General features: G+C 40.8%; 1 protein-coding gene across 1 annotated transcript; it reads left to right on the forward strand.

The window, feature by feature from the left end:
• The first annotated feature begins 669 nt into the window (after window positions 1–669).
• On the forward strand, window positions 670–22,510 carry LOC100378651 (apoptosis inhibitor 5). Its single transcript, XM_085500845.1, has 12 exons — window positions 670–834; window positions 1,484–1,645; window positions 2,800–2,965; window positions 3,520–3,671; window positions 5,356–5,496; window positions 6,442–6,507; window positions 6,949–7,140; window positions 9,116–9,291; window positions 13,511–13,661; window positions 13,999–14,075; window positions 21,163–21,350; window positions 22,057–22,510. Exons 1-12 carry the CDS (start codon window positions 766–768, stop codon window positions 22,143–22,145), a joined length of 1,629 nt encoding a protein of 542 aa, XP_085356971.1. The 5' UTR covers window positions 670–765; the 3' UTR covers window positions 22,146–22,510.
• Window positions 22,511–26,040: the final 3,530 nt, after the last annotated feature.

Genomic DNA, 26,040 nt, shown 5'->3' on the forward strand with positions numbered 1-26,040 from the left:
ACCAAAATTTAGGACGTGAATCGCTCCGGCGACGAAAAATCAGCGAAAATAGCCAAGGGGGTGAGGGACTGCATTTCAAAAACATATTTTATATATAGGGTATATAATCATATTACTGAAGTGACTGAGATATTGCAGTGTTGAATAATATACTTCATTTGATCATCATAGCACAGGGAGCCCAGGAACTATAATCAACTGTAGTACGCAGTCTCTATGAGCGGGGGGGGGGGGGGGTATCGGCTGGTATCTTGTGGACCAGCCGATACCTCCCCCCCCCCGCTCATAGAGACTGCGTACTACAGTTGATTATAGTTCCTGGGCTCCCTGTGATCATAGTCGTTTTTTCGTCTTTTCACTGGGCATGTTTTTAAAAAATAAATGTCTTCTTTCCTATTCTTTTACTTGTTGGTCTTCGTGTTCATGATGAAAACACATTTGTTTGTTATTATCTAAATGGTAATTTAGATACCTCAAGCTCAAGTGTATATTTCATCATTTGTCCGTAGCATTGTGTATGTTCACACTTCGCACTGACTTGTAGGTGGGTGGGGTGTTTTGATTCCGTACCCTTTTCACGCTGACATGTTCAAACAAACCAAGCAACCATCAGATACTAGTAGTGTAAATGCGCACAACGTTTCAGAATGTTACCATATCTGCGCAATCTTTCGCGTCTGTGTGTTGGTAGGTTCGACGTTTTCAAACGTCGCTTGTTTCATTTGGCAGTGAACTTTTTAACTATTCTAGTATAGATTGTTGAAAATGGCGAGTGTGGAACAGTTATATAAAGATTTCGGCGTGTTAGCTGATGCCAAAGACAAGGCAAACGAGGTAAGATATATGATGTTTTGTGCAAGTCAAAATAATACGTACGTACACACATGTTTCAAGATGGCTGCCATAGTTCGCTGTCCATTGAGTCAATTTTAGTATTTTACCAATCAGCAATGGGCCTAACATCGAGATGAACGGTACCTGTATGTTTGTCGCAAAAAACGCACGCAGATCAATCATGGATAGATTGGACAAACTACTTTGGCCTCTGATTTAGTCGCCGCGATTCAATGGACATTCTTGTTATGGGATGTTTAAATACTAACATGACCTGCATCGTGTACGCACTATACCCGGTTACTTTCCTATTCTTCTTCTTATAATGGTGATGAACGAAGGAATCTCGAAATTTAAAGTAATTATATGGAGAATAAGGAAAAAACAATGGAATAAGAGGGAGCTAACCCAGGCTCGAATTGGTAAAGCAAATGCGCAATATACCTTACTCAGTTACTGGGCGTTTTGTACGAAAACATAGGTTAGGTGGGAAGTAGAGGTGATCATTATTTTGTGTTTAGTTTTAGTCAAATTGTTACCTCAGTGATGTGTTAATTTAATTCAATTTGAACTGGGTATTTCTTACACAAAAAAGTGCCTTGGGACTACAACCATGTAAATATTGTTGTATTTCATTCTGTCATTTTAGCATACTAAAGAATATGAGTCCATACTCAGTGCTGTGAAAGGTGGCACCAATGAAAAGAGACTAGCTGCTCAGTTTATTCCCAGATTTTTCAAGTATTTTCCAACGTTAGCCGAACAAGCCATTGAGTCTCAGCTTGACCTTTGTGAAGACGATGATGTTTCTGTAAGTACTTGTGTGTGGCCAGTCAAATAAACATATAGCCATATGCAAGCCACAGGGGAGATATAAACATAAGATCATATAAAAAAATATATGTGATTTCAATAACCCTACCTTAACCAAAATTTATTGTCTACGGTACCCTTGAACTCTTTATGGGCTATAAAACATGAACAAATGGTTGAAAATCATGAAACATTTCAATAAGACTTGAATATTCCAGGTAATCCTGAATCAGTTATCCACAGTTACCTTCAAATAATTAAGATCAAGCAGTACAGTGCACATCATATGTTTTACTATTGACTAATGTGTTGCATGAACGAGGCAGAGCCACGACACTCCATAATGGGATTAAAAATTATTAAAACCTTTTCTTTCAAGGACTTATACCCGGTAATCTTGTATCACCATTTTTTTGAACGTGTATCGTGTTTAAAAAAAACAAATGTGAACATGTTATGCCGCACTGCACAGAAGAGGTAGTGTGTGAAGGTATTTCGAGAATACTGCAAAGTATACACAAACTGACAAAGGCATTACAGCAATCATATCAGCTTTGTAGTATTCTCGTGTGAACCTTAAGATTACCGGTATACATGTTTTCCCTACTTGTAGTAATAATAAAGTCTGCAGAACAGACTTTAGATTGTCAACACATTTTAAGAAAGGGAATCTGTTCAAATGATCATTTACTAACAAACACAAACCATCATAATACATACTGACAACAAGTGTGTCATTTCGGATTCCTTTTTTACCTCCATTGCCACATGTAATGGTTTGTAATGTGCCTTTAATGGCTCACATCATTTATATGATTAAATTGGAAGTTAATATGACAAGAAAAATGACAGTAGACTGTACATAATATGGAAAATAGTGATCGATGGTCATCACAGACAGATTAGTCATAGCATGATATATAGTGCAGAATTTGATATGTTGAAAAACAAGCTCAACAAATTAGCTGCTTTCTGATTGGTCCAACTGTTATGTGTCATGGTTGGGTAGCCACAGTTATGGAAGTAGCTTTGCATGGACTCAATTCATTTCCCAGACTAAATATGGAACTAATAGACTTTAGAAGGCAAATCCAGACTACATAGACAGACAGAAAGATAGTACAATAATGCTTTCATTCTTTTTGCTTTCAGATTCGTAGACAAGCTATAAAAGAACTGCCACATCTTTGCAAAGATAGCACAGAACACATCCCTAGAATATCTGATGTCTTAACACAATTACTACAAACAGAAGATTCATCTGAGTTGAGTATTGTCAATACAGCTCTACTTACGCTATTTAAACTGGATGCTAAAGGTATAGTAATGAATTATTGTATTTATAGTAGCATGCAAATAATTGTAGACAGGATAATTTCATTCATGAAGTTGACAAACAAATTTGTCTAACCTTTTCACCACTAGTTCCCTCTTTTTGTCATAAATTCACAAAATACTGTAAAATACTTTATTTTAGCTGGAATTAATTTTCGCTGAAGACTTTTTCTGCGTTTTGTATGGAATTTTGTAATTCTAAGCAAATAATTCCAAGCAAATATTTTACAGTAGTCCTGTTTATAGTTTGCACTTTCCTTCAGAAAATTGAGACAAAATAGCCAAATTTTGTCGGCTGAATTCTTTACATATAGCGATTTAATTATTGCTGTAATAAATTGATTGTGAATGTTGTACATGTTTTCAGTTTTCAGTACTCATTCAGTGTTTACTAATACTTTGATATTGCTAATGTCCAGTAATAAAATGGCTGTAAATGTCACTTTATGAATTGTAGAAGAACATATGTTCTTTTTTCATTTGCCTTTCTCAACAATCACCTGACTTTAAATGAAAAACTTAATGTTTTACCTATAGGTACACTAGGAGGTTTATTCTCGCAGATTATATCAGGAGAAGAGAGTATACGTGAACACGCTATTAAATTCATGTGTGTAAAAATGAGGACCGTATCAGCTGAACTATTCACTAAAGAAGGAGAAGAATACTTGATACAAAAATCTAAAGAGGTTTGTTAATTTCTGTCAATTTCTCTGAAAAACATACGTCTTTCCTAGACTATTTGCTTCAGTTACCGGTATGTTCATATATACAAGTTTCATTTTCCTTTCAACTGGCTTTCAGTTTTGAATCTCAATTATGTGCATATTTGTTTAATGTAAATTATTCTAAATTGACAAAATATGCAGTGTTCTCCCCAGGAATTTAAACCACTGTGGCGGCCTAATTTGCATATCAATTGCATATCATTTACATAATAATAGAAATTGACCAAAGCACATTTACACCCACACAATAAACAACATATATTTTCAAAAACAAAGTGGCAGATATTTATTTGCTTTACACAGTGTTATAAACACTTTTATTTTGGGCACTTTTGTAATATTTTGGAGTCAAAAAATTACCTTTCACAACTTAGAAGAGTTTGAATTTAAAAATGAAACATTCTCAAAATGCAAATACTGCAGTCTAAAAAGAAACAAATAAATTGTGAAAAGTTAAATGAAACTCATCTGAAACGTTCCAGCCAGGATTATGTTCAAGACTTTCATGATCTTATTTACTACAAAATTCTCCTCCAAAAAATCGACCACGTAATTATTTGGCGGATTGTTGGTTATTATTCCGACCATCAGCTTCTACATTTACAGTAAATGAACTAACAAATAACACTTCCAAACAATCATCAAATTTACGGCGTGACATAACTTACTTCGCGATGTTATACACCGGTTATACCAATAATTCCTCTTACTCGGTTATGATGCCATGCAAAAATTAAATACTTCTTTTTTTATATGAATAAAATGTAAAATTTTAACTATTTTTATCGGGAGAAATTATTTTTGATCACTCGATCACTTAGTGAAAAACACAGACCCGCCATGATAGCTGTGACGCGTTATTTGACCGCATATGTCCTTTGACCCGGTGGGTCAAAAACGCCATTAACCAATCAGAATGCCGCATGGTAATGCCGGTAGAACCCAAAGTTTTCCGAATGATCGTGATCATAAAAATTACATTGCGGAAGTAAAGCGATGTCGTAGCACGATGTGTTGGTATTGATTTTGAATGAATTTTAGCTTTCAATCTAAAGACTTCGTCTATCGTCAGAAAATATTTACTTACAAACAAAGAGGTGCTAATTTTACAAAATTGACTTGTATTGTTTAAAGCCGATACCACATCACGCGACTATGTCTTTTGTTTACAAATTATTATTCACGACTGGCAGGATGCTTGTCTGTCGGTACGTAAGTATGACAATAGTCGGACGCGTTTCTGTGGTGGTCGCTAATTTTGAGTGCCGGTCGGGCCGACCAGCGTGACGAAATCCCCAATGAAAAAAGCACTGTGGCGGTCTTGCTAATCACCGTGGCGGTGTCAGACCGGTGTGGCGGCAAATCGAAGCACTGTGGCGGGACCGCCACGCTGTTTACATCCTGGGGAGGGAGAACACTGATATGATGGGACCATATCCCACCAGTGTCGATTGGACTGCCATGATAATTGACAGTAATCTTTATGTTAATTGCACTTGCATGAATAACCTGTTGAAAAAGTTAATACAATTTACATACATGTATGACTGCTTATATTGAAGATGCACTTCTAATGGAGTGAATATATTTCTATGATATAACTTGTATTATGGGCATTATCAACCTTTATCCATTTCCTTGTTAGGTCCTTGTTGATGTGACTGGTGACGAGTTTGTTTCGTTCATCAAGATCCTATCTGGATTGTCCAGCATGCAGACAGTGCTTGGTCGACAACAGCTAGTAGATATAGTTGTAGAGCAAGCAGATTTAGAGTCTGAATTCCAGGTGATTGTTAAATCCATCTCTATTGATTGTGTTGTTTATTTTTAATCCTTTTGTGGATAATTACCATCATTCCTATAAGCTCTCCAACATTTTCTTACTGGTAGACTAGTCTGTTATACAGGCAGCTGTTTCCTTGATGAGCTTTGAATTTCATCACATTTGTTTCTGAATTTGGAATAAATACTGGTCTTGTCATCCATGCTTATGATACCAAACTTAAATAGCGTTCTTTGTATAAATTTGAGCAAACACATGTAATTATATGTCATGTAACGTATATAATGATATTATTTGATGATCTTGGCATGCAAATAACTGGAAATAAAATTTTGTTTAAAACCTTATTTAACTTTCAAATTTCAGTACATTCATTATCATTACATTTTACCTCACATTATTCAGTTGACTTGGTAGTATATTAAATAACATTAAAAATACAGCTCATATCTCTCTAAATGATAACATCAATATGGCAATAATTATAATTGTTACAATTCTGCTCCTAAACTAAAATAAATTCAGTGTTTCCTCAAGAAAATTTTCTCAGGTTTGCGACTAATGTGCATATTAATTTGCATATTAATTAACATAATGTATAATTATATTTTTTTAAATAAACAAGATTTATTGTATACAGTGAAACACATTTAGTTAATTAAAATGGGATATATTACCAAAAATATATTAGTTAATATTGTTAATAGTTTACAATTATATACAATGCATATCTGGAGTTTTGAAAAAAAATTATTACTGTGAATAGGCTCAAAACATTAAAATAGTGAAATTAAATATCAGTGAAAATAAATGGTTTTACAGTATGTGCTCATGATGTGTGAAATAACATGTGACTTCAATTGGTAGTGCCATTGAAAAATTCCTTGTGTTATTAACAACTACCAATGTATTTACCATTGTTAAATGAATTATTGTTTTTTTCCCTAGCCATCAGATGCAGACTGTGTAGATAGATTGATGCAATGTGTTAAACAGGCACTGCCCTTTTTCTCAGTAAGTAAACAATTTTTACATTCTGTGTGAAGGTATTTTGAAACTTTAACCAGTTGATTGATACCAGTAGTTATTTGCTCTTTTACACGTACACATGATTTACTCATTTCTGCAAGCTTCATTGACAACAATTGACATATGGTATTACTACTAGGGGTGACATTGATTGCTAGCACATGATTCTCAAGTCTTCATTTGACACACACCTTTTCAAGCTATTCAGGATAATTCTATCACAAAATCTGGAGTGGGATATTTTAGTAAAGAAGTCTGGGGTAACATGTTTCTCAGAATATGCTTCTCTTTACTATTTTTACCCATGCTATTAAGATGTGTTGGTTTGCTGACAGATCCCAAGTTATCTACCGTAATGATCAGGAATTTGTACAAATATTTGTGATAGAAATATCAGGATTCATATTGTCATCTTATTTATTTCAGAAAAATGTAATGTCCACAAAGATAGTGACATACATGTGTGATCAAGTGATACCTTCCTTGTCTTTGCTGACCAATCCTGAAGAAGATGGGGACATCCAGCTGGAGATGTTACATTTATTCGCTGAACTCTGCCACTTTTCTGGGGAGCTAGAAGATGAGACTCGTGTGCAGAAAGTTTTTGAGAAATTGATAGTAAGTGTTACTCTTAATTGCTAGGTTGGTGTTAGACCTGATAGTGCCTGGGTGACAGACAGAGAACCAAATTACAGTAAAACCTGTCAAAACCGACCCCTGGATAAACCGACCTACTGTCAGAACCGACCGATTTATGTAGTCCCGAAATTTCTCCATAGACGCCTATGTTAAAACAACCTGTGAAATCCGACCACTGTCTACTCCGAACACCGACCGCATTGATCGGCCCCAAGTCCAATATTCACACTGAATACATCGACCATCCGACCAGTTGCACCACGTCCGCTGTCTAGTAATCCGGTCTGCCCGACCTAAAAAGTGTGCATTGTGTTGAATTTACCGTGAACGTCACAGAAACAATATCAAATCTCACACTACAAGTAACGTCCCGTGTAAAACAATAGCAACTGATTAAGTTTTTCACACCACACGCCATCGCATCACGTGATGTCTGGACTGTGTAATGACCCCGGATATAAACAAATGATCGGGGTCATCAACTTCAATTGCGGTGAAGCACACTGCATTATCACTTCTTCAACGATCAAAACATTGAGTTTTCTTCTTTCCATAACGATTCTGATCGACAATTTTGTGCTTTCGAATGTTTCCGTAAAGGGGGCTTCAAGATTGAAATTTATGATGACGAAGAAGCAGACGATGACAAAGAATTCGGAAACCTTATTTAGCATGTTGCAGAGCCGCAAACACAGTGTAGCGTTGTAGAATACCTCCACTTTGATGAACGTATACCGACTGAAGCAATGTATGACGGCGAGTGGGAGCAACAGATTGTTGAGAATTTTATTGCAGACAAAGAAAACCATGAATCTATAGACAACGATGACAACGACAGTCAAATTATTGACCCCCACGATGACCGTGACTTGACGCATGGCGATGTGCTAGACATGTTGACAAGATTACAAAACTTCGCAATAAACAAAGACTCCAGCTACTTGACAGATATCCAAAATTTCATAATTCGAACGAACAAAATCGTTGAAAAAAGATGTTCTTTAAAGCGGTGAAAACTTGATGATTTTTTTACATCGTAATTTGATTCATTGACTTAACAGCAAAATCAACTGTCTGCATAAATTATAATAATTACATGTAGCTCACGTGAACTTACGTTGTGATGTCATTCAAAATGGACGCCTTCAGTTACGATACGCGATACTTACCCGGTCTGTTCCAACAGTTATTTTAATGTTTATTGATTTCATGTACATACCATAATATTCTTGTCTTGTTTGGTAAATTATTTTATTGAAACAATACAATAAATGTAAATACATGTATAATCACCGGAGGCAAACTCCGGTGTATTTCATTTGTCCCGTGTTTACAGCACATGTAATTGTTGTTTCAATCGAAGTTATGCCCACCCTGAATAAACCGACTCCCTCTGAAAACCGACCATAGATCCCAGTCCCAGTCATGGTCGGTTTTGACAGGTTTTACTGTACAACCATTCAGCATTCAGAAAAAATGACACTTGACTTTCTAAATTCAGTGGGCATTCAGCTAAGTTTAAAAATTTTGATTTTTGCAAACCTCATTCAGGCAAACACTACTACTGGTTGGGGGTGTATTGTTTATAAGTGTTTGTACGGTAACCACCACTGATTGAGCGTGACATGGTGGGCGAGGGGCTTCTTATACAAGACTGTATGTTTGTATTACGGTATATAGATTCTGGGTATCTAGATACTTTCCTAATACTAATGGTACTGCTACAATATATCTACAAGATTTTACAACTGGTGGTTTCCTACGCTAGATTAAAGTTATTCAAAAATTCGAAACATATCTCCTAAGTTTATGAAAAAGTTGAAAATGAAAAACATTGTTGAAATACTTGTGCACTGACTTCGCTGCATTAGCGTTTAATAAAAGTCCCTGAAATATTTCACTCTCCTTTAAAAAAAACGTAATTTAGCTTTAACGCAAATTTTCTATATGATAGGAGTACATGCCGTTACCACCAGAAGGGGAAGACGGTGAGAATGACCAAACCAGTGACGAACCTAAACTACAGTTCTCATATGTTGAGTGTTTGATGTATTCATTCCATGAGCTGGGTAGAAAGCATGCTGACTTTCTCACATCAGATGAAGCTAGACTTAAAGATTTCAGGATAAGGTAAATACAATACACTTATAAATCTGGATAATATGCTGTGTTTTGACATACCTGTCATCTTGTATAGTGTTCTTCCAAAAAATTGTCTCAGGCTTGTTGCTAATTTGAATACAAATTAATATATTGTACAGTTCCATTTTTTTAAATAAATATATTTTACTGTCTACAGTGACACACATTAGTTAATTAAAATACCGTTAAAGTCCTAATATAAACCGCATACGTAATAGTAACCGCACCCCCAATTCCGGCTTCGGGGTTAAAGAGTTCTTAACAAAAATTGAAAACTTGAAAAGTACCTATTACTAACCGCACCCCCAATTCAACAAGACCGTGACTGACTTCATTGTTTCAACCAGCTGTTCCAAAACGGCATTGTTCCTAATCCTATTCATTTGTTTCGACAACATGCCTAAAAATATTCACACCTATTTATTGTTCAGCAGTGATAAGATGTCAGACAGGCAATGAAACTGCTTTTGTTCTGGCGGCAACCTCTGTCAATACTCTTTTTGAATACGTCTGTGTTTCGTAAGTTTTAGACAATGAGCTTTTATCACCGTAAAAGTATTAAACTGAGCATTGAAGAATAATTTATCTTTCGAAAACAAATAATTTCTTGATTTAAAAAAAAAATCATGCCGTTTTCCCATGGAAATCAAAGGCAAAAGATTGCACTACATTATCGGTAAATCTCTTCCGTGCTGCGTTCACCATGAGGTCGCTGAACTGTCATTAACATATTTAAATGAGCTATGTAATTTAGACACGTGGGCACCATCCAGCATTTTGATTGGTTAATTAGCGACTTGACCTATCCGGTCAATGATACGTCACGTGAGCATTCAAAAACATGGCAGATATCGTATCGGCTGTTTACATGTGACTGAAATCATTCACTTACGGGGAAACTAAGTTGAATTTTACCTGCATTTTATAACAATTCAACGAATTTATTTTTCGTGCGTTATTGTAATCACTACTAAATAATAATCACCAATATCAACACTTCGAAAACAAGTAAGTTATTCACTTGTGACCAGCAGCATGGCCGGATCGAGCTACCGTTATGTGATCATTTGCTACTAAGCAGTGCATTCGTGTTTTTATTTGAAACTTCTTTTAGAATATACTTTTCGTTACCAAGAAAATTAAAAAAAATAAATGCATATTACATTAAAAATACTGAGTATTTTTTGTATCATGTGTTATTTTTTTTTGATTGACTGTAATTTTTCAACATTTCGTAACGCCTATTTTAGAACCAAAATAAGGCCTTTCACTCTTCCCCGACGCCTATTCAAGAGATTGTACGGTGTATTGTTTGTTTTGTGCATGTGTTGTGGACAAAAAATGACCACGCCCATTTAGTGATTGCAATATGTACGTAATAGAAACCGCACCCCGAACTTGAGCTTTTGATCCCAATTTTTAAATTGATACATTGTAATATAAACCGCGGTTTATAATAGGACTTTAACGGTAATATATATTGCTAAAAATATATTGTTTTATTTTGTTAATTGGTTACAATTATATACAATTCATTTCTCGTATTTACCATTTTTATTTAAATGTGATGATTGATCCTAAATTACATGTTTTCAACTAGTCTTGGTTGGCCGAATATAACTCTTGTGTATATTTTGATAATTCTAGTCTAGCCTAGTGTTGTTGTCATATTTGCTTTCAACTTTTAAATGCAACAAACTATTCCTTTCAGTCAGTGGCAATTGCCAATGCTGTTTTTTTGTTTTGTTTAACATTTTAATGAATGAACACTGGAACTAGTAAAAGTTCATAACATGGTTGACAATAAAACTTATAGATTAGCTTAGTAGAAGTAGTATGTCTTCAGAGTTGTGGTCATCCAGTCAGAGTTGCGGGAAAGCTGTCAGAGTATCAACGTAAAACACTGTGTAGCAGTCCTGCTACTGTAAAGAGGTTTATTTTTGCAGTGTTAAAAATTCGTGCATTCCTAATTTCGGCGGCTTAGCGATGTAATAAATTCGCACGACAGAGGTTTCTCTAACTAAGCAGCAAACATCTTGCCCATTTCCTTCCCACTTTGTAAACAATGCGTAAGTGGCAAAACAGTTGACAAGCAGAAAATTACTGCATTGTTTGCATCGACTGCTTCAGGTGATTTTTTACTACCTCAGATATTATATCAGGGGAAAACCGATCGTTGTCACCCGGGCTACAATTTTCCCGATGCTTGGCAGTGTTCGAAATTAACTGAAAATCATAACAGGCCCGAAGGACCTATGTCAAATTAAAACTGTAGGTCCTTCTAGCTAACTGTAGGCCCTGGTATTTAACAAACAAAGACTAAACGGATAATACAAGCTTGCAATTGCAAAACCTTTATTTACTAATTAATCAGATATATTTTCTGCAGCCTCAAAGAGGTCATCATCATTTTTTTCATCGTCACTAAACTCATCAAAATCTTCAGAAAAAACACTGTCATGATCACTGGCCGACTCTGAATCTGACATGCATTTTGCATCATGTTCACAATCATTGGCGTCAGCCTCAGCTTCTACAAGGATCAATTCTGCTGCACGACAGCTGACCGTAGGATCCTTGACAAGGCCGGCAATACATCACCTTGTTGTTGTTATCAAAAAGTAACCAGTCTTTGAACTCCGCCTGCCAGCTAACTTGGAATGTGCGCGGTTTACGCCTAGGCCGTTCGTATTCTTGCTGTTTGTCACGCCTTTCTTGTGTAGTTTTCACACGTTTAGCAGCAGGTTCCTGGCAGTTTAAATATCGCCACATACTTCGATGTAAACGTAACTCTGCAACTATTGATACCAGCGTGTTCGATGCAAATCAAAGATAGCGGAACATAAAATGTAAGCGCGAATTCTATTGGTTTGAATCTGAGGCTTGATCGGCCTACAACCAATCAACCAATTGTTTGTTACAGTTCCCACGTTCGGCGCATTTCGCGATCATTCGGCGAGCTTGAATTATGACTCGTAAGCCCAGGTCGATGAGTGATGCCATTTGTTGATCAAACGTGCAAGAAAACGCAATTTTGAAACAATTCTGGAGTTACTATCGATATTTATTATATATTTGGTCTTACAATCATACTAAATAATGGAAAGTTTTTTTTAAATATAAATTATGGTCGGTCACAAGGACTGATGATTTTTCACAGCTCTAGGCCCTTTACACCCACTGTCAGCGTCAGGCCGACGGACCGACGTGAATTTCGAACACTGATGTTTTCCACACAGAAAGTCATTGGTCAAATCATAATTCCATGATGCGATGCGCTGATAACATCATTATACCATACATGAATGCAACAAGGACAAGGCTTAAACTTCCAGAGACCCAGCAGGCAATTGCCATATTTGATGTTTTTACAGCACATCACGGCCAAGAACTGGTGAAAAAGTTAAACGATCACAACATCTCTGTAGTATTTGTGCCAGCATGCTACACAGATAGTCTTCAGCCCCTTGACTTGTCCATGAATAAGATCTTTAAGGATGCAATGAAGCGAGAATTCCAGAGTTGGTACGGCGAGCATGTGTGTTCAGGAATGAATGACAGGATTGATGACCCAACGCTCTATCTCTGGCTGAGTGAACTAAAACCCCTTCACACGAAATGGCTTGTTACTTCTGTACAGAGCATTTCCCAACGACACAATGAACTGAAAGAAGGATTTCTAAAAGTAGGAATTGTAGACAGTTTTGTTTAAGGTCTTGTTTAATGATCACAGTTTTTGAAAAAAAAAAATGTTGACATTTCTCTGTAAATTATATAACTTCACGTCGACTTTGGTGAAACTTGCAATCCATGTACTATTAATACTGATGTGTAGTAATTATTATTATTAACAGTTGAGATATTATTTCAATAAAAAACATTATTGATGCTTCAAAACGCTTGTTCGTGTATCTTTTTTTGAGTTACAAGTTGTGTGAAACCTCAATGGGTGAAACAAAATTCAAGATGGCCACCTGAATCACAAATTTGCTGTGTTTATTTTTCGTGCACAAAACTCCAGCACGCAATCCGGGTAAATTAAACACCGTCAAACATTAACCACTCTACAGTATCCTAAAATGCTTTAGGGAAACACTGAAGATACAAAATGTACCTTGCCTGACTTGATGTACCTTTCCCCGTCATTATGCTAAATCCTGGGCTAAATGCATGCCTGTTAAGTCTTTACTATACTGTTCTATTGCAGGTTACAGTATTTTGCCCGTGGCTGCCAGATGTATATGAAACAGCTGAGGTTAGCTGTTCAGGGGAAAAAAGGAGAAGAACTCAAATCGGAAGAAAATAAAATCAAAGTTGTTGCGTTAAAAGTCACATCAAATATCAACACATTGATTAAGGTATATGAAATTTCAATGATATCTATACTTTCGAACTCCAATCTCTGAATTCCTCATATCTGCAATAATTCTAACCTCATGGTTGAATATAACTAGGTCCTGGAAAAAAAGTATTTGTGTTTCTGGTCATCACAAACTCATCCATTGTTATTTTATTTTTTTTATTTTGTCAGAATTCAAGAAAAAATGAAAGAGAACTTAAGTTATGAAAAATTATAAATTGATTATTTCAGAGAAAAAATATAAACTTGAAAAATCACAAATGTGCATCAAATTTAGACAACCAATGTTGCACACCTCATCTTATAATGGTATTCTTCAATGTTGTCTCTTTCAGGATCTTTTCCATAATCCACCATCATACAAGAGCTTGATTACATTGTCATGGAAACCAATACAGAAACCAACAGAGGAGTAAGTAATCACTTTTCAAACATCTTTAACCAGTAGATAAATTTGTGTGCATAAATGGGGGATGGTGTGGTGAATATACAGTTTAACCCAGACTGACAAAATGCTTGTAAAATGTGGGAAATAGAATTTTTTTACTTTTTCGTCACCTTGTGACTGATAAAATTATGTGTCAGAACAAATGTCTTTCATGGATTTGACACTGGCGTAAGCTCAGGGACTCATATGAGTAGGACGTTGTACGATGTCACCAAAACAAGGAAAAAAAATTGTCATTTATTTATTTTTTTATAGCAACAATTTGTCGTCATTTCTCATTATCACTACCTTATACAAGATTTATACAAATATGCCTGATGCAGCTGTCCAAGTGGTAAGCTTAGATGAAATTCACTACGTTCAATTACCCACCATAGACTCCGGTCAGTCAAAATGACTATTTTGAACTGTAGGCATTAATCAGCGATTCTGCCGGTGACGGAGAGATAGAATCTAGGTCAGGGGAAGCCCCATGACCTCAAGATTCTTTTACCCCTTACGTCACGAACCCACGTGACCGAGGCCACATGGCAACGCCATAGGCAGCCGTCCATCACTTTTAATTTCTCTCCGCCTCGAGTGGAGATGAAATCTAGAGAGCTCTGCTGGATCGCCTGCTTTTTTTCCCGTCCGGATTTATAGCTTGGGTTGTTGCCGCTGCTCGGCATCCGACATGGTACATGTAGCTGGTAGGATAAGTTTTCCTTGTCTTTTTTTACCCTCGTGTCGTTTTCCCCTTTGTGTGTAGTATTTTTCACAGCAAAGAAATCAAAATCCGGCGCCACTACGTAGTCACATGTTGATTTCATGGCGGCACCTTTTACAACTGTAATTCGTCTCCCTCATGCATGTCGTCTTTTATTTTTAATGTATTTAGCAATATATTGATGTAATGACAGCTCCAAGGCTCGCTGCCTTTTTCTTCCGGTTTCCTCGTCTTTCGAACCGACCGTACAGTGGTTTATTCAGAATTTACCAGCATAGAACCCGCATCCGAGATACTTTGTCGTGGCTACGTGTGGGTTTCGGGGTTTTTTGCGTGAAAGCGTGTTTTTTTCACTGGAGTTCTGAGGCCTGAGATTTTCTTTCAGAGCCATCAAAATCGCTGACACTGACCGCGTCACAGCAAGGTCGCGCATCCAGTTAATAAATCGGTTAAAGTGAGTTGCGTGTTTTGCATGAATGGAAAGTCCTCGCGCTCGGCTACCGGTACTTCATGTACCGGGACGTCAAGTAAGAGGCCCGACGGCGGAGGTACCGATATTTTCTCGGTCTCCCCCGCTGATCGGATGGCATCCACACAGTCTGTTTTTTCAGGCGGTGTTTTTACCCGATTTTACCGGCTGCAGCGAGGCTGTACCCCTGGAGGCTTTCCTCCTATGGGGCCCGTTGCGGGTCTCTTTGTGGACCCTTCCTCGCACGGCGCCGAGTTTGCCTCCGAGTTGAGGGCTTTGGTCGAAGGACTGTCGGGGCAATTGCGTCCCTGGCAGGCCGGGTAGATCAGACGCAGTCGGAGCGAGCTGTCTCCACTGTGTCCCCTCGGTGGGCAAGCAGGAAGAGACACGAAAGCATGCATTCAAACACGTCTCTTCCGGGGAACCCCCGTTCCCAGGCACGGCTCTCCCACTATTTTGGGGGGTGGCCGAGGCCCAGGCTAATTGCCCCGGTCCTTCTCTGGATCCTCGGGCACTGAATGCCAACGGGGTGCTGGCAGCCAAGTCTCCGATCTCGGGGCAGGGCTTTCAGGGCAGGGCACACGTTGACCCCCCTACTTTCAGCCAGCTAGGGTTCATCACGCGGTAACGGTACAATGGTAACGAGTTTTTCCTTGTGTCCGGTCCCCACTGTGGGTTTTGACTCCTTTCTTACCGACCCACGGGCGTCCCCAGAGGGAACCGACCCTGTCATGAGACGCACAGTCGAACACGCTCCCTCTCACATATTAAAGTGAAAGGAGATGCAGTTCGCTTGCGTCGGATACAGCCGGTACTCCGGGCGTTCCCTCAGAGTCATCCATCTGTATGACTCGGTGAGCCACGCTTTTGGGGTGAGGCGGAGTATCATCGATCCCAGTGATACGATGTATATACCCCCACCCTTGATCCAAAAGCAACCACCTAAGGTTGCTTCAACGCTTATGGGATCACCGGCGTCGGGATCCAAAGCAACCCTGTTGGCAAGTCTCTCCCTGTCCGCCTGAGTGCGGAGTGGGGCGCAGAGCATGCAAACGGTGCTGATGGGCGGCGTTGGTCAGCCGTGGAGGAGGTAATGCTTAAGGCCCCCATGTGGGGATAACATAAGGCAACACTTCCCACTGGACCAAACGCTACCCGGTCGGTGTGGTTTCGGGATCAGACCCCATAGCGTGGGATGAGACCAAAACGCCCCCAACCGGATTCCAAGGCTCCTTCCCCAGACCCCGGTACCTCGAATTTAGCAAACCGGGCAAAGGGGGATAGCCGCGTTCCATGGGTGTCCTTTCCACTTGAAGACGACCCATCTAGCCCTGAGGGCAGAGTTGCTTGAGCACATTATGCGTGACCAGCACTCTGGAGACCTTGGAGGCAGAACGCACCAGCCTCCTAGACCAGGCGACATTTTTACTGGTGGGCCACCGCACATCTACATGTACATGCGACACCCCCTTGTGTCGCCTGGCTCTCTTGGCCAGGGCCACTACCGTGCTACGAGACGCGGCCTTAGACGCACATGTTTTCGCCGACAAGCTGAGCCGGGGTACGTCCCCGCCTCAGTGACGCAGACTGGACTCCCTCCACCCTCTTTGTTCAGGGAATGGTGGGTACAGTCTCGGTGATTCGGAGTGCAATGAACCGGAGGGTTCAGTTTGAATCCGCTAGCCAGTTGGTCCTACCATGGGCAATTGGAGGGCACCCCAAGCACAGAAAACACAACGCCCTAGGGCGTTGTCCGCTAGCTGGAGTCAGCCAGGAGGCAAGCGCTTATACCCTTCCATGGGAGGGGAGGGTAGTGGCGCCCCCAGGGAGGTAAAAGCCAGGTGGTGGCTCCTCACCCTCCCTGGGCGGACGTCTACCCGGCAGCAGGGGAGGCATGTTTGACGTTCACCTCTGCAACCACGGGGGGGGGGGGGGGGGGGGGGGGGCACGTGTTCGGTGAATGGCCAGGTCACAACTTAGTTACTACTTCAGGCCTTGGGGACTCACCTCATGGGGGAATGAAGCACCCCCCCCCCTCGCAACTGCCGAACACGTGGCCACATATCCCTGTCTACACAGATTGCGCCGGTGTAGTCCGGTTTGGAGACAACTGGTGACCGATCCCTGGACCTTTCCAGGTGGTAACATCAGTTTACGGGATATCGCTGAAATCTCCTTTTCCCCCCGTCAGTGTCTTCCCTGTTGGGCACTGCCAGGGGACTCCTGCAAAGCGGAAGCAATCAGACAGGAAGTAGCAGTTTGCTGGGGAAAGACGCCACACACAGGGTACATCAGCCGGAGCTAAGGCCAGGCTTCTACCCAAATGGGTTCGTAGTACCAAATCTACAAATGGCAGGCGTCCAGTTTTGGACCTAGGCAAACTGAATCAGTACGTGCTCCTCGATCGGTTCCACATGGAGACACCATTCAGGGTTCTTCTCTCCATCCACAGTTTTGACTGGCTAACCCCGCTAGACTTGAGCGGGGCCTACCTGCACGTACCGATGCACCCAGCGAGTTGCCATCTCCTTCGAATCGCCCAGCTGGGCCAAGTATTTGAATCTCGGGTGCCTCCCCGTTCGGGTTAGGTACAGCGCCCTACGTGTTCACCAGAGTGATGAAACAGGTAGTGCTGCTGCTTCACCAGATGTCGGTACTCCTCAATCCGTACCCAGACTTCCGGTTACCAACAACCCGGGCAAGGGGTAATAGCCAAACGTGTCAGGCTAACACAGGATTTACTTCACCAGTTGGGCTCATTGGTAAATCGACAAGTCCCACCTCAACCCAATGTGCAGTTGGTGTCCCTGGGCATGGAGTTTTGACACAGAGGTATGCTTGGCTTAGCTATTTCAGGCGTATTGCTTAGCGCTAGGCAGCCTAGCCGAATGCCTAGTCAGTGTTCCCTCTGTGTCCCTCCGCGAACTAACACTGATCATCGAAATGATGACCTCGGTTCAAAGGGTTGTTCCCCAGGCCGCACTACGCAGCCGCCCGGTATAACGCTTGTTATAGCGCTGAGCTCTCCTATGGGAACTAGATAGGCGGGTTTCGATCTCGGACCAAGTGAAGGAAGCCCTGCCCTGGTGGTCGTCACTGGCCAACATCGGACAGGGGAGCCCCTTGGGCCCGCTCGCCGCAGGTATGACTCTGGTAACAGATACCTCCCCCTAGGGTTGGGGAGCGCATCTATTGGGCCAAGAAGCCCAAGGATATGGCCCCCGCATTAGTTTCGGGACTACCATATCAACCGGCTCGAACTGAGAGCAGTGTACTTAGCACTACCACGTTTTCTACCCGTAGTTCGAGACCACAGAGTCCTGCTCCGCACAGGCAATGCAGCGGTGGTCTCCTTCAAGAAGGAGGGGGAACAGCAAAATCAGCAGCAAAATCCTCCTTTGGTGCCTGGAATACAATGTGGAGCTAACCGCACACCACCTTCCAGGGGTGAGGAACAGTCTGGCGACGCCCTTTCAGGGCGGCTCCGTCTCCAGAACACGGAGTAGCTGATACCCCAGTGGGTAGCCTCTAGGCTGTTTCGGCCGTGAGACGGTCCAAGGTTGGACCGTTTTGCCGCACCCCGGAACACCAAGCTCCCGACGTACGTAACACTCCTGCTGACTCCAGGAGCCTGGGCCAGGGTCACTTTGCTAGCCCCGTGGACCCACTTAGTTGTGTACGCCTTTCCTCCCTTCCCGCTAGTTCACTGGGCACCGGAGAAAAGCTTCGACAGGTGCACACCCGCATATTATCATGGGTTGCACCCAATTGGCCAAGCAAGGCCTAGTTTCCACTTCTGTTGGGAAGGCTAGTCGAAGCGCCAGCTGTGCTTCCGGACTTACCGGACCTGCCGTCCCAACCAGACGGCGCACTACCAACGAGCCCAGCAGGTATCACTTACACGCATAGAGGCTCTCAGTAGACCCGCACATATGAAAGCCTTATCTGAGCGGGCTGCCAACGTCCTGGCCAGGGCAAACAGGGATTCCACCTACGCGGCCTACATTTCTAGGCTGCAAGCATACACTGATTGGTGTAGCGGAAGGGAGATTGATCCATATCATCCCTCTATTGGCTAGATAGCAGGCTCCTTCATCCACCTGTTTGACGAAGTGGGTTTGTTCTACGCAGCGAGCGTTGGCTACAGGTCGGTCTTGTCCCCCACCACTCAGAACGTACGGGAACAAGACTAGCCGATTGTCCTATTTTTAGGAGACTATTTACTGCTTTCCAGACGCCAAGACCCCATACAAGGGAACCGCCCAACTGGGACTCGTCGGCTGTGTTGTCTGCTCTAAGCAGACTGCCTTTTGAGTCTCTCCAATCAGCACCACTCACTTTTTTGATGTGGAAAATAGTCTTCCTACTGGCCCTCGCCTCAGGTAGGCGCCGGTCAAAGCTAGGCGCGCACTATCCTTTGCGGACGGTTGTGCCGCTTTTATGGGCGATCAAGTTGTACTAAGACACGAATCGGGTTCTCGCCAAGAACCAAATCCCAGGACACGATCCTCAACCGATCGTCATCCCCCGGCGGGCAAATATTGTCAGTCCGGAGGATCAGGAGGAATTGCTTCTCTGCCCGGTCCAAGCGTTGAGTTGCTACGAGAACCGTACCAGGTTTTCCAGACGGGGAACCAAACACATGTTTTTGTGTTACGGCCCTGGCAAGCGGGATAAGCCAGTTTCCCCAACTTCCATCCCCAGGTGGATTACTGCGACTGTACTGGAGGTCTATAATACACTATCCTCCTCAACACAGACCTTGCAGAGACACCAAGTACAAGAACATAAGGTCCATGCGATTGCTAACTCACTAGCGCTAGCGTCAGGTGCCCCCCTCAAACACATTCTGAGGGCAGGCTTCTGGAGAACGCAGAACGTCTTCATCAACTACTACCTAGGAGACACCCAATCTATTGAGCAGGGTCTCTTCAGGTTAGGCCCCGTCGTAGCCGGTCAGGCCTTGTTTGCTGACCCAGCCCGAACGACTGCAGGGACCTCTGCGCATAGGCGATAAGTCAGTCTCTGCATTTTTGCGGGCAGATTGTCTGTTCCACTAGCACTTCCTGGAAGCTCCCAGGTTTCGCTTCTGTCTACCTACGCCCTCATGTGAACTGTTTCGGTCCTACTTCAAGCTTATCACCCCCTAGTTCAGCTTGGGTCTAGCTTTCTCGGGCACACCGAACCCTGTCACCACAGCAGCATTGGCTTCTTGCTTCTGGGACAGCACAGGCAAGGTAAGACACAACCCTTCTTGGGTCTTAACTTAGGTCTTTTTGAGTTTGTTTTCATCCCGGACTGGGAAAAGACTTTCATCATTCCTTTTTTTTCTGTTTGCTCGGAAAAACCTGCCACCTATCGGTGTCTGACTCTGCCTACAGTTCAAAATAGTCATTTTGACTGACCGGAGTCTATGGTGGGTAATTGAACGTAGTGAATTTAGGCGAGGGTTCTTCGAACCCGCCTATTCACATAGTTCATACCCACCATAGACTCCGGGTCCCCCCCAACCTCCGCACTCTTTCCGTCGCGTTGGTCTAAGTCCTCGAGGCGGAGAGAAAGGAACCAGAGTGATGGACGGCTGCCTATGGCGTTGCCATGTGGCCTCGGTCACATGGGTTCGTGACGTACGGGGTAAAAAATCTTCAGGTCATGGGGCTTCCCCTGACCTAGATTCTATCTCTCCGTCACCAGCAGAATCGCTGATTAATGCCTACAGTTCAAAATAGTCATTTTGACTGACCGGAGTCTATGGTGGGTATGAACTATGTGAATAGGCGGGTTTGAAGAACCCTCGCCTAATTCCAGTTTTTATAATCATAAAAAAAGCTAGTTTGGATGTCTAGTAACTCAACATCCTGTCTTGTTGTTTACAGTGACAGACAAAAGAGACCAGGAATAACCCCTATCACTTTTGATGATGCATCACATCCTAAGAAACAACGTGGATCATCAATGAAATCACGAGGAGCTCGTCAAATGTACCAACCACCTAGTGGCAAGTTTAGTACTAAAGCTGGATCTGCTCCAACATTTGGTGATCCGGATTATGGAACAGGATTTGGTAAGGCAATTTTATGCATTTCCAGACACTTGTATTGATTTGATGTGGCCAATGTAGTCTTATTTAATTCGTTTAAAGCCTATATAGTTTGTTCATAGTGCCATAACTTCAGATAATACAGCTATGGCATCAAAGAATACAGTTGTATATATTTAAGCCTTCACTCAGAAAAGCTTCCTCCACAATATCAATCAAGTGATCAGGTTATCATGCAACTATGTAGGTCACACTTATGTGTCTGCCATAGGAAATCAGTGTGCCCTCCAAAACAAATGATTTTTATCAATATTGAGTCAAAATGGATTCCTAATAAATCAATTTATTAAAGTCAGCATGTTGACTGCTTGGTCTTCAAGAAAAAATAAAAATGTGACTGTATTGGTGACTTTAAAACAAACAAAAAATGTTGTGGCCCCTGAATTTCTTTGTTTTTACACTAACTTTTGTTTATAAATTATGAATTCCATTTTGCCAAATTACTAATTCGATAGCTATAGCGAAATGGTTTTCCATGTACAATTTTCTGTTACATCAATGATGTCTCAATGAATTAGCACAACTAAATGCGTAACATCAAGTCTTTTTGAGAGTCTGTGGCACGTCATATGGGCTTAGTGGGCACGCTGCATCCTATGTTGTATATGGCTTGGTAAGACAGATAATGAAATAGCATCTGAGTAATTAGAAATGTTTTTAATTTCCACAGGTAATAGACGTGGTGCATGGCGTGGTGGCGGCGGTGGTCGCAGACAACGTGGTGGATGGAGAGGCGGAAGAGGCAATTACAGATATTAATTGGAATGGACAAACTATTTTTATCATTGATGACCATTTGCTGCTCTACAGTTTTTTAATCTTACAGTTGAAATCATGTGTAGTTTCAGTATACATTGTCCACCCAGCTAGAATTACACCTTTTTAAAGTGGGTGAAAACTTGTATATTTAAACTAATTTCACTCATCATTCTCTGTTGGTCATACACAGCCTTTGCTTTTGACTGGACTGACAACATGTACTCCCTGTTTTTTTTTTAATCCTGATTTGATGGTCCATTCCATTGTTAAGAGTTAGTATGTTTACAATCATAACCACCACAGGATCTATAGGTCCTTCTCTTTCACTTTTTTGTTTTATAGAATAAATTATATGTTCTTTGAAATTCTGGTCGTTTTTGTGTTCATTTGAAGTCTTTCATGTTAAATCCTTATTTGGACGGACTCGTAATTTCACCTTTGCGTATGCAGATGATTCCGGTCGCATTTTAAACACTTGATGCTGTAGAAATGAATATCTGCCGTGTTTTGACCTGGACGTTGTTTTTTGACCTGGCAGGTCAAATCGCTAATTAACCAATCAAAATGATGGATGATGCCAGTGTGTTCAAATTACCATAGCTCATTTAAATATGTTAATGTTATTGAATGCAACACGGAAGAGATTTGCCGATGTTGTTGTACGATGTTTTGAATTTTGGTGGGAAAGCGACATGATTTGTTTGTTCTTAAATAAAAAAAAATAGTTGTTCAAAAGATAAACTGAGCATTTGAAGAATGATTTAATATTGTTTACAGTGATAACAGCTCATCGTCAAAACGAAGCTTATACCCATTCACGCTAGTTGCAATAAACTTCATACTCTTGAATAGGCATCAATGACTACAGTGAAACTTTTCTTGGTCCCAATTTATTATTTTGAAAAACCCAAACTGCCGTTTAATGGCCCAGGGCGAATGTTTTAGTGCAGAATCCGGTATAAGTACTACATGTGAACCTCTCTCAGATTTGTTCATTTTGTAATGATATTTTTAATTCTGTAATTTTGGTGAATATTTTTGCTAAAAAGTGATATTTTAGACTTCTTGTTGAAAATCGCAAGTCCAATTGCTTTTATATTATACATGTAGGTACTACATGTGGACCTCTCATTTGTTCATTTTGTGGTGATATCTTCAAATATCTAATTTTGATTAATATTTGTCATTTTTGGTGAAAAGTGATATTTTTAAATTCTTGTTGAAAACAGAAGTCCAATTGCTTTGATACTATACATATTGTTCATTTCCCAATGATATCTTCTGTTCTTTAATTGCAATATGCATTACTAACAGTGGAGATGTCTTAGCCGACAGGCTGCTTGTTTAGCCCACAGTACACCCAAAATGCCAATCGTGTTGAAGTTTGATGTCTTTTACATGAAGTCAACTGGTAATAATAATCTTGAATATAACCTGGTCTAATAATATAATCTGGTATCTCTACGTATAAGTGTTATCAGCCAAGCAAGACGAAGTTTCCCGAACACAATGTCTTGTTCACAACAGTTTTCACAAAATTCTGCAAGATGCGTGCTGACATCGAAGAAAGAATCACTTTTGCAAAGCCTGTGTCACAGTGTAAGGCCTGCTTATTGATATTAAGAGGGACACCCACAGAACTCTCACTGGACAGGTGTTTTTTTTTACTTTCAGAATGGGGTAGACAAAAGAAGAGTACTGGAAATGAAATACACATACACCAAAATATCAAGTTAAATCTCCTGGCTTTAATACTTCTCATAATAATTTACAAGAAACAAAGCACAGAATTATACAATAAATAAATTCACTAAAATTGGGATTGCCTAGGGAAGTGTGCCTTGGTGATAACTCACAGTTCCAGGATGTGGAAATTGATGACAGTCAATGGCTTCTCAACACAAAGACAAAGAAATACAGGAGTCTTGCTTGCAGAGGAACGCTGGTATTCTGGAGGGCACCGCTGATAGCGGGAGATCGCAGAGCAGTTCATACAAGTCTCACAGAATGATGATTGAAGCCTGCATCACTTGTCTCACAATATCGCAGCAGCAACACACAGGGTACTCGATTGAAATGGTGGACCACAACTGTCCTCAGTCTAGCTTTTTTATAGGGCATATATGGCCCAGATTCAGGTACACCACCTGGGTTTCCACAGGAGCCACAGTAAATCACAAGCACACCTGGTAGATTCCTTCTAAAGTTGTAAACATGACAATGCACACCGTTTCTTCCCATGATTCCATGCACACTTCTATTTGCAGGGTAAATGATGCTGACAGCCTGGTTTGTGTTTTTTCTGGGTCTTATACTGAAAAGGGTCGTTGTAAACAAATATGGGAAAACTTAAAAATTGTATATGACTGTTCTGTGAGAGCTCAGGTGTACTTGTCAACTGTTTTGTACTCGTGGATTGTTTTGTCGAATAATGTCAGTCGTTTATTTTGTGTAGAGTATTAAAGAGCGAACGAGAAGCAACTATGCTGAAGCGCCCCCAACGGCAAGACTCAAACGTAAACTTGCGCGATCATGATACGATCAGTATGAAATAAATTGCAAACTTTCATTGCTCGAGGGTCGCCCATCTGCAATCACAGCAATGAGTGTCACGATTGCCAATCACGATAATGATCTGACAAAACTAAGGCGCCCCAATTGACTTTTACATTGGTTTCATTTGATGCTGTTCACAAAATAGAAACATACATGATCACAGAACTACTTTTTTTGCACAATACGGTGGTACTTTTAAATTCTATCAACTCCAGTCAGTTCGCTCAAATACGAGTCAATAACAACTACGTCATAGTGATTCTCATGGTGTCCGGCTTTTGCATTGTATAACATATTTGAAGTTCTGAGCTCGACGACTTTGGCATTTTAAGTTCAACCCTGTGTTGGATGTACATTATGACTGAACGTGACACTCATTTCAGGTTACCCAATAATATAGTTTAAAAATTCAAAATGGCATCTGGATAACGTCTGACGAATCAGTGAATGGAAGGTGATAATCATGTTACCTCCCATGTGCTGATGAACATAATTTCATAGTGACTTTAGATCATCCAATGATCAACCAATTTCGCCTATAGAGGGCAGTGCAAAGGAATGCCCAAACTGAACGAATCACAACCACTTGTTTGAATTTGAATCTACATTTATAAATAATTACAAACATTACTGTTACATGTAACAACGGGTAATCTGAAATGAATTATTATGAAATGAAGTATTATGAAATGAAGTATTATGAAAGGCGAAAGTGAAAGCATGTGTTGCAAAGCATATAGTGTACACCGTAACCTCGCATCACTCGTATCATATCAACTGACTCTCGCCATTCTGTGCGCTCATCTAGGTGATAATTAAAGACAGTGTACAAATCCGTTGTATTTTGCTGAGTATAAAGATTCATCAAATAAATCATGCGTGTGTGGGGTGGGGTGGTAGTACCCGAACTTGTTTCCATAGAAACCTCTTAATGATTTCACTCTGGAGCCCATGTCTCTTGTAAAAAGTGCGTTAGCCGCGGCCATCATTAAGTGGCTACATTTCAGCCAGCTAAGCGGAGACGATTTCAAAATTGCTGGCCACGGTGTTTCACCGCCTCATGCTTATTACACGGTGGGATGTGAATCGTGCCGGCAGATTAAGCACGTGACCAAATGGCGGTTTTCCTATCACGAGAACGGTCACAAAAACAACAATACCGGTATAACTGTGTACAAAATTATAACCAGCTCTACAACTACAATATTCAATTGGATCGACGGTTCTGTTAACAAAATACAACGGTTCTGTGATTGTTGTACGACCGACAGACATAATCCCCATCAGGTGTTACACACCACTTCACCAAACATACGCATCACATACACATATCGATATT

The sequence above is a fragment of the Saccoglossus kowalevskii genome, chromosome 1 (assembly GCF_978046115.1).
Source record: "Saccoglossus kowalevskii chromosome 1, keSacKowa6.1, whole genome shotgun sequence".
Taxonomy (NCBI): Eukaryota; Metazoa; Hemichordata; class Enteropneusta; family Harrimaniidae; genus Saccoglossus; species Saccoglossus kowalevskii.

Excerpts from the sequence above, each read along its gene's own strand:
- LOC100378651 (XM_085500845.1), top strand. The coding sequence starts at position 766 with ATGGCGAGTGTGGAACAGTTATATAAAGATTTCGGCGTGTTAGCTGAT. Across the intron at positions 3,672-5,355 it reads TGATACAAAAATCTAAAGAG|GTCCTTGTTGATGTGACTGG; the intron begins GTTTGTTAATTT and ends TTTCCTTGTTAG. Across the intron at positions 7,141-9,115 it reads AAGTTTTTGAGAAATTGATA|GAGTACATGCCGTTACCACC; the intron begins GTAAGTGTTACT and ends TCTATATGATAG.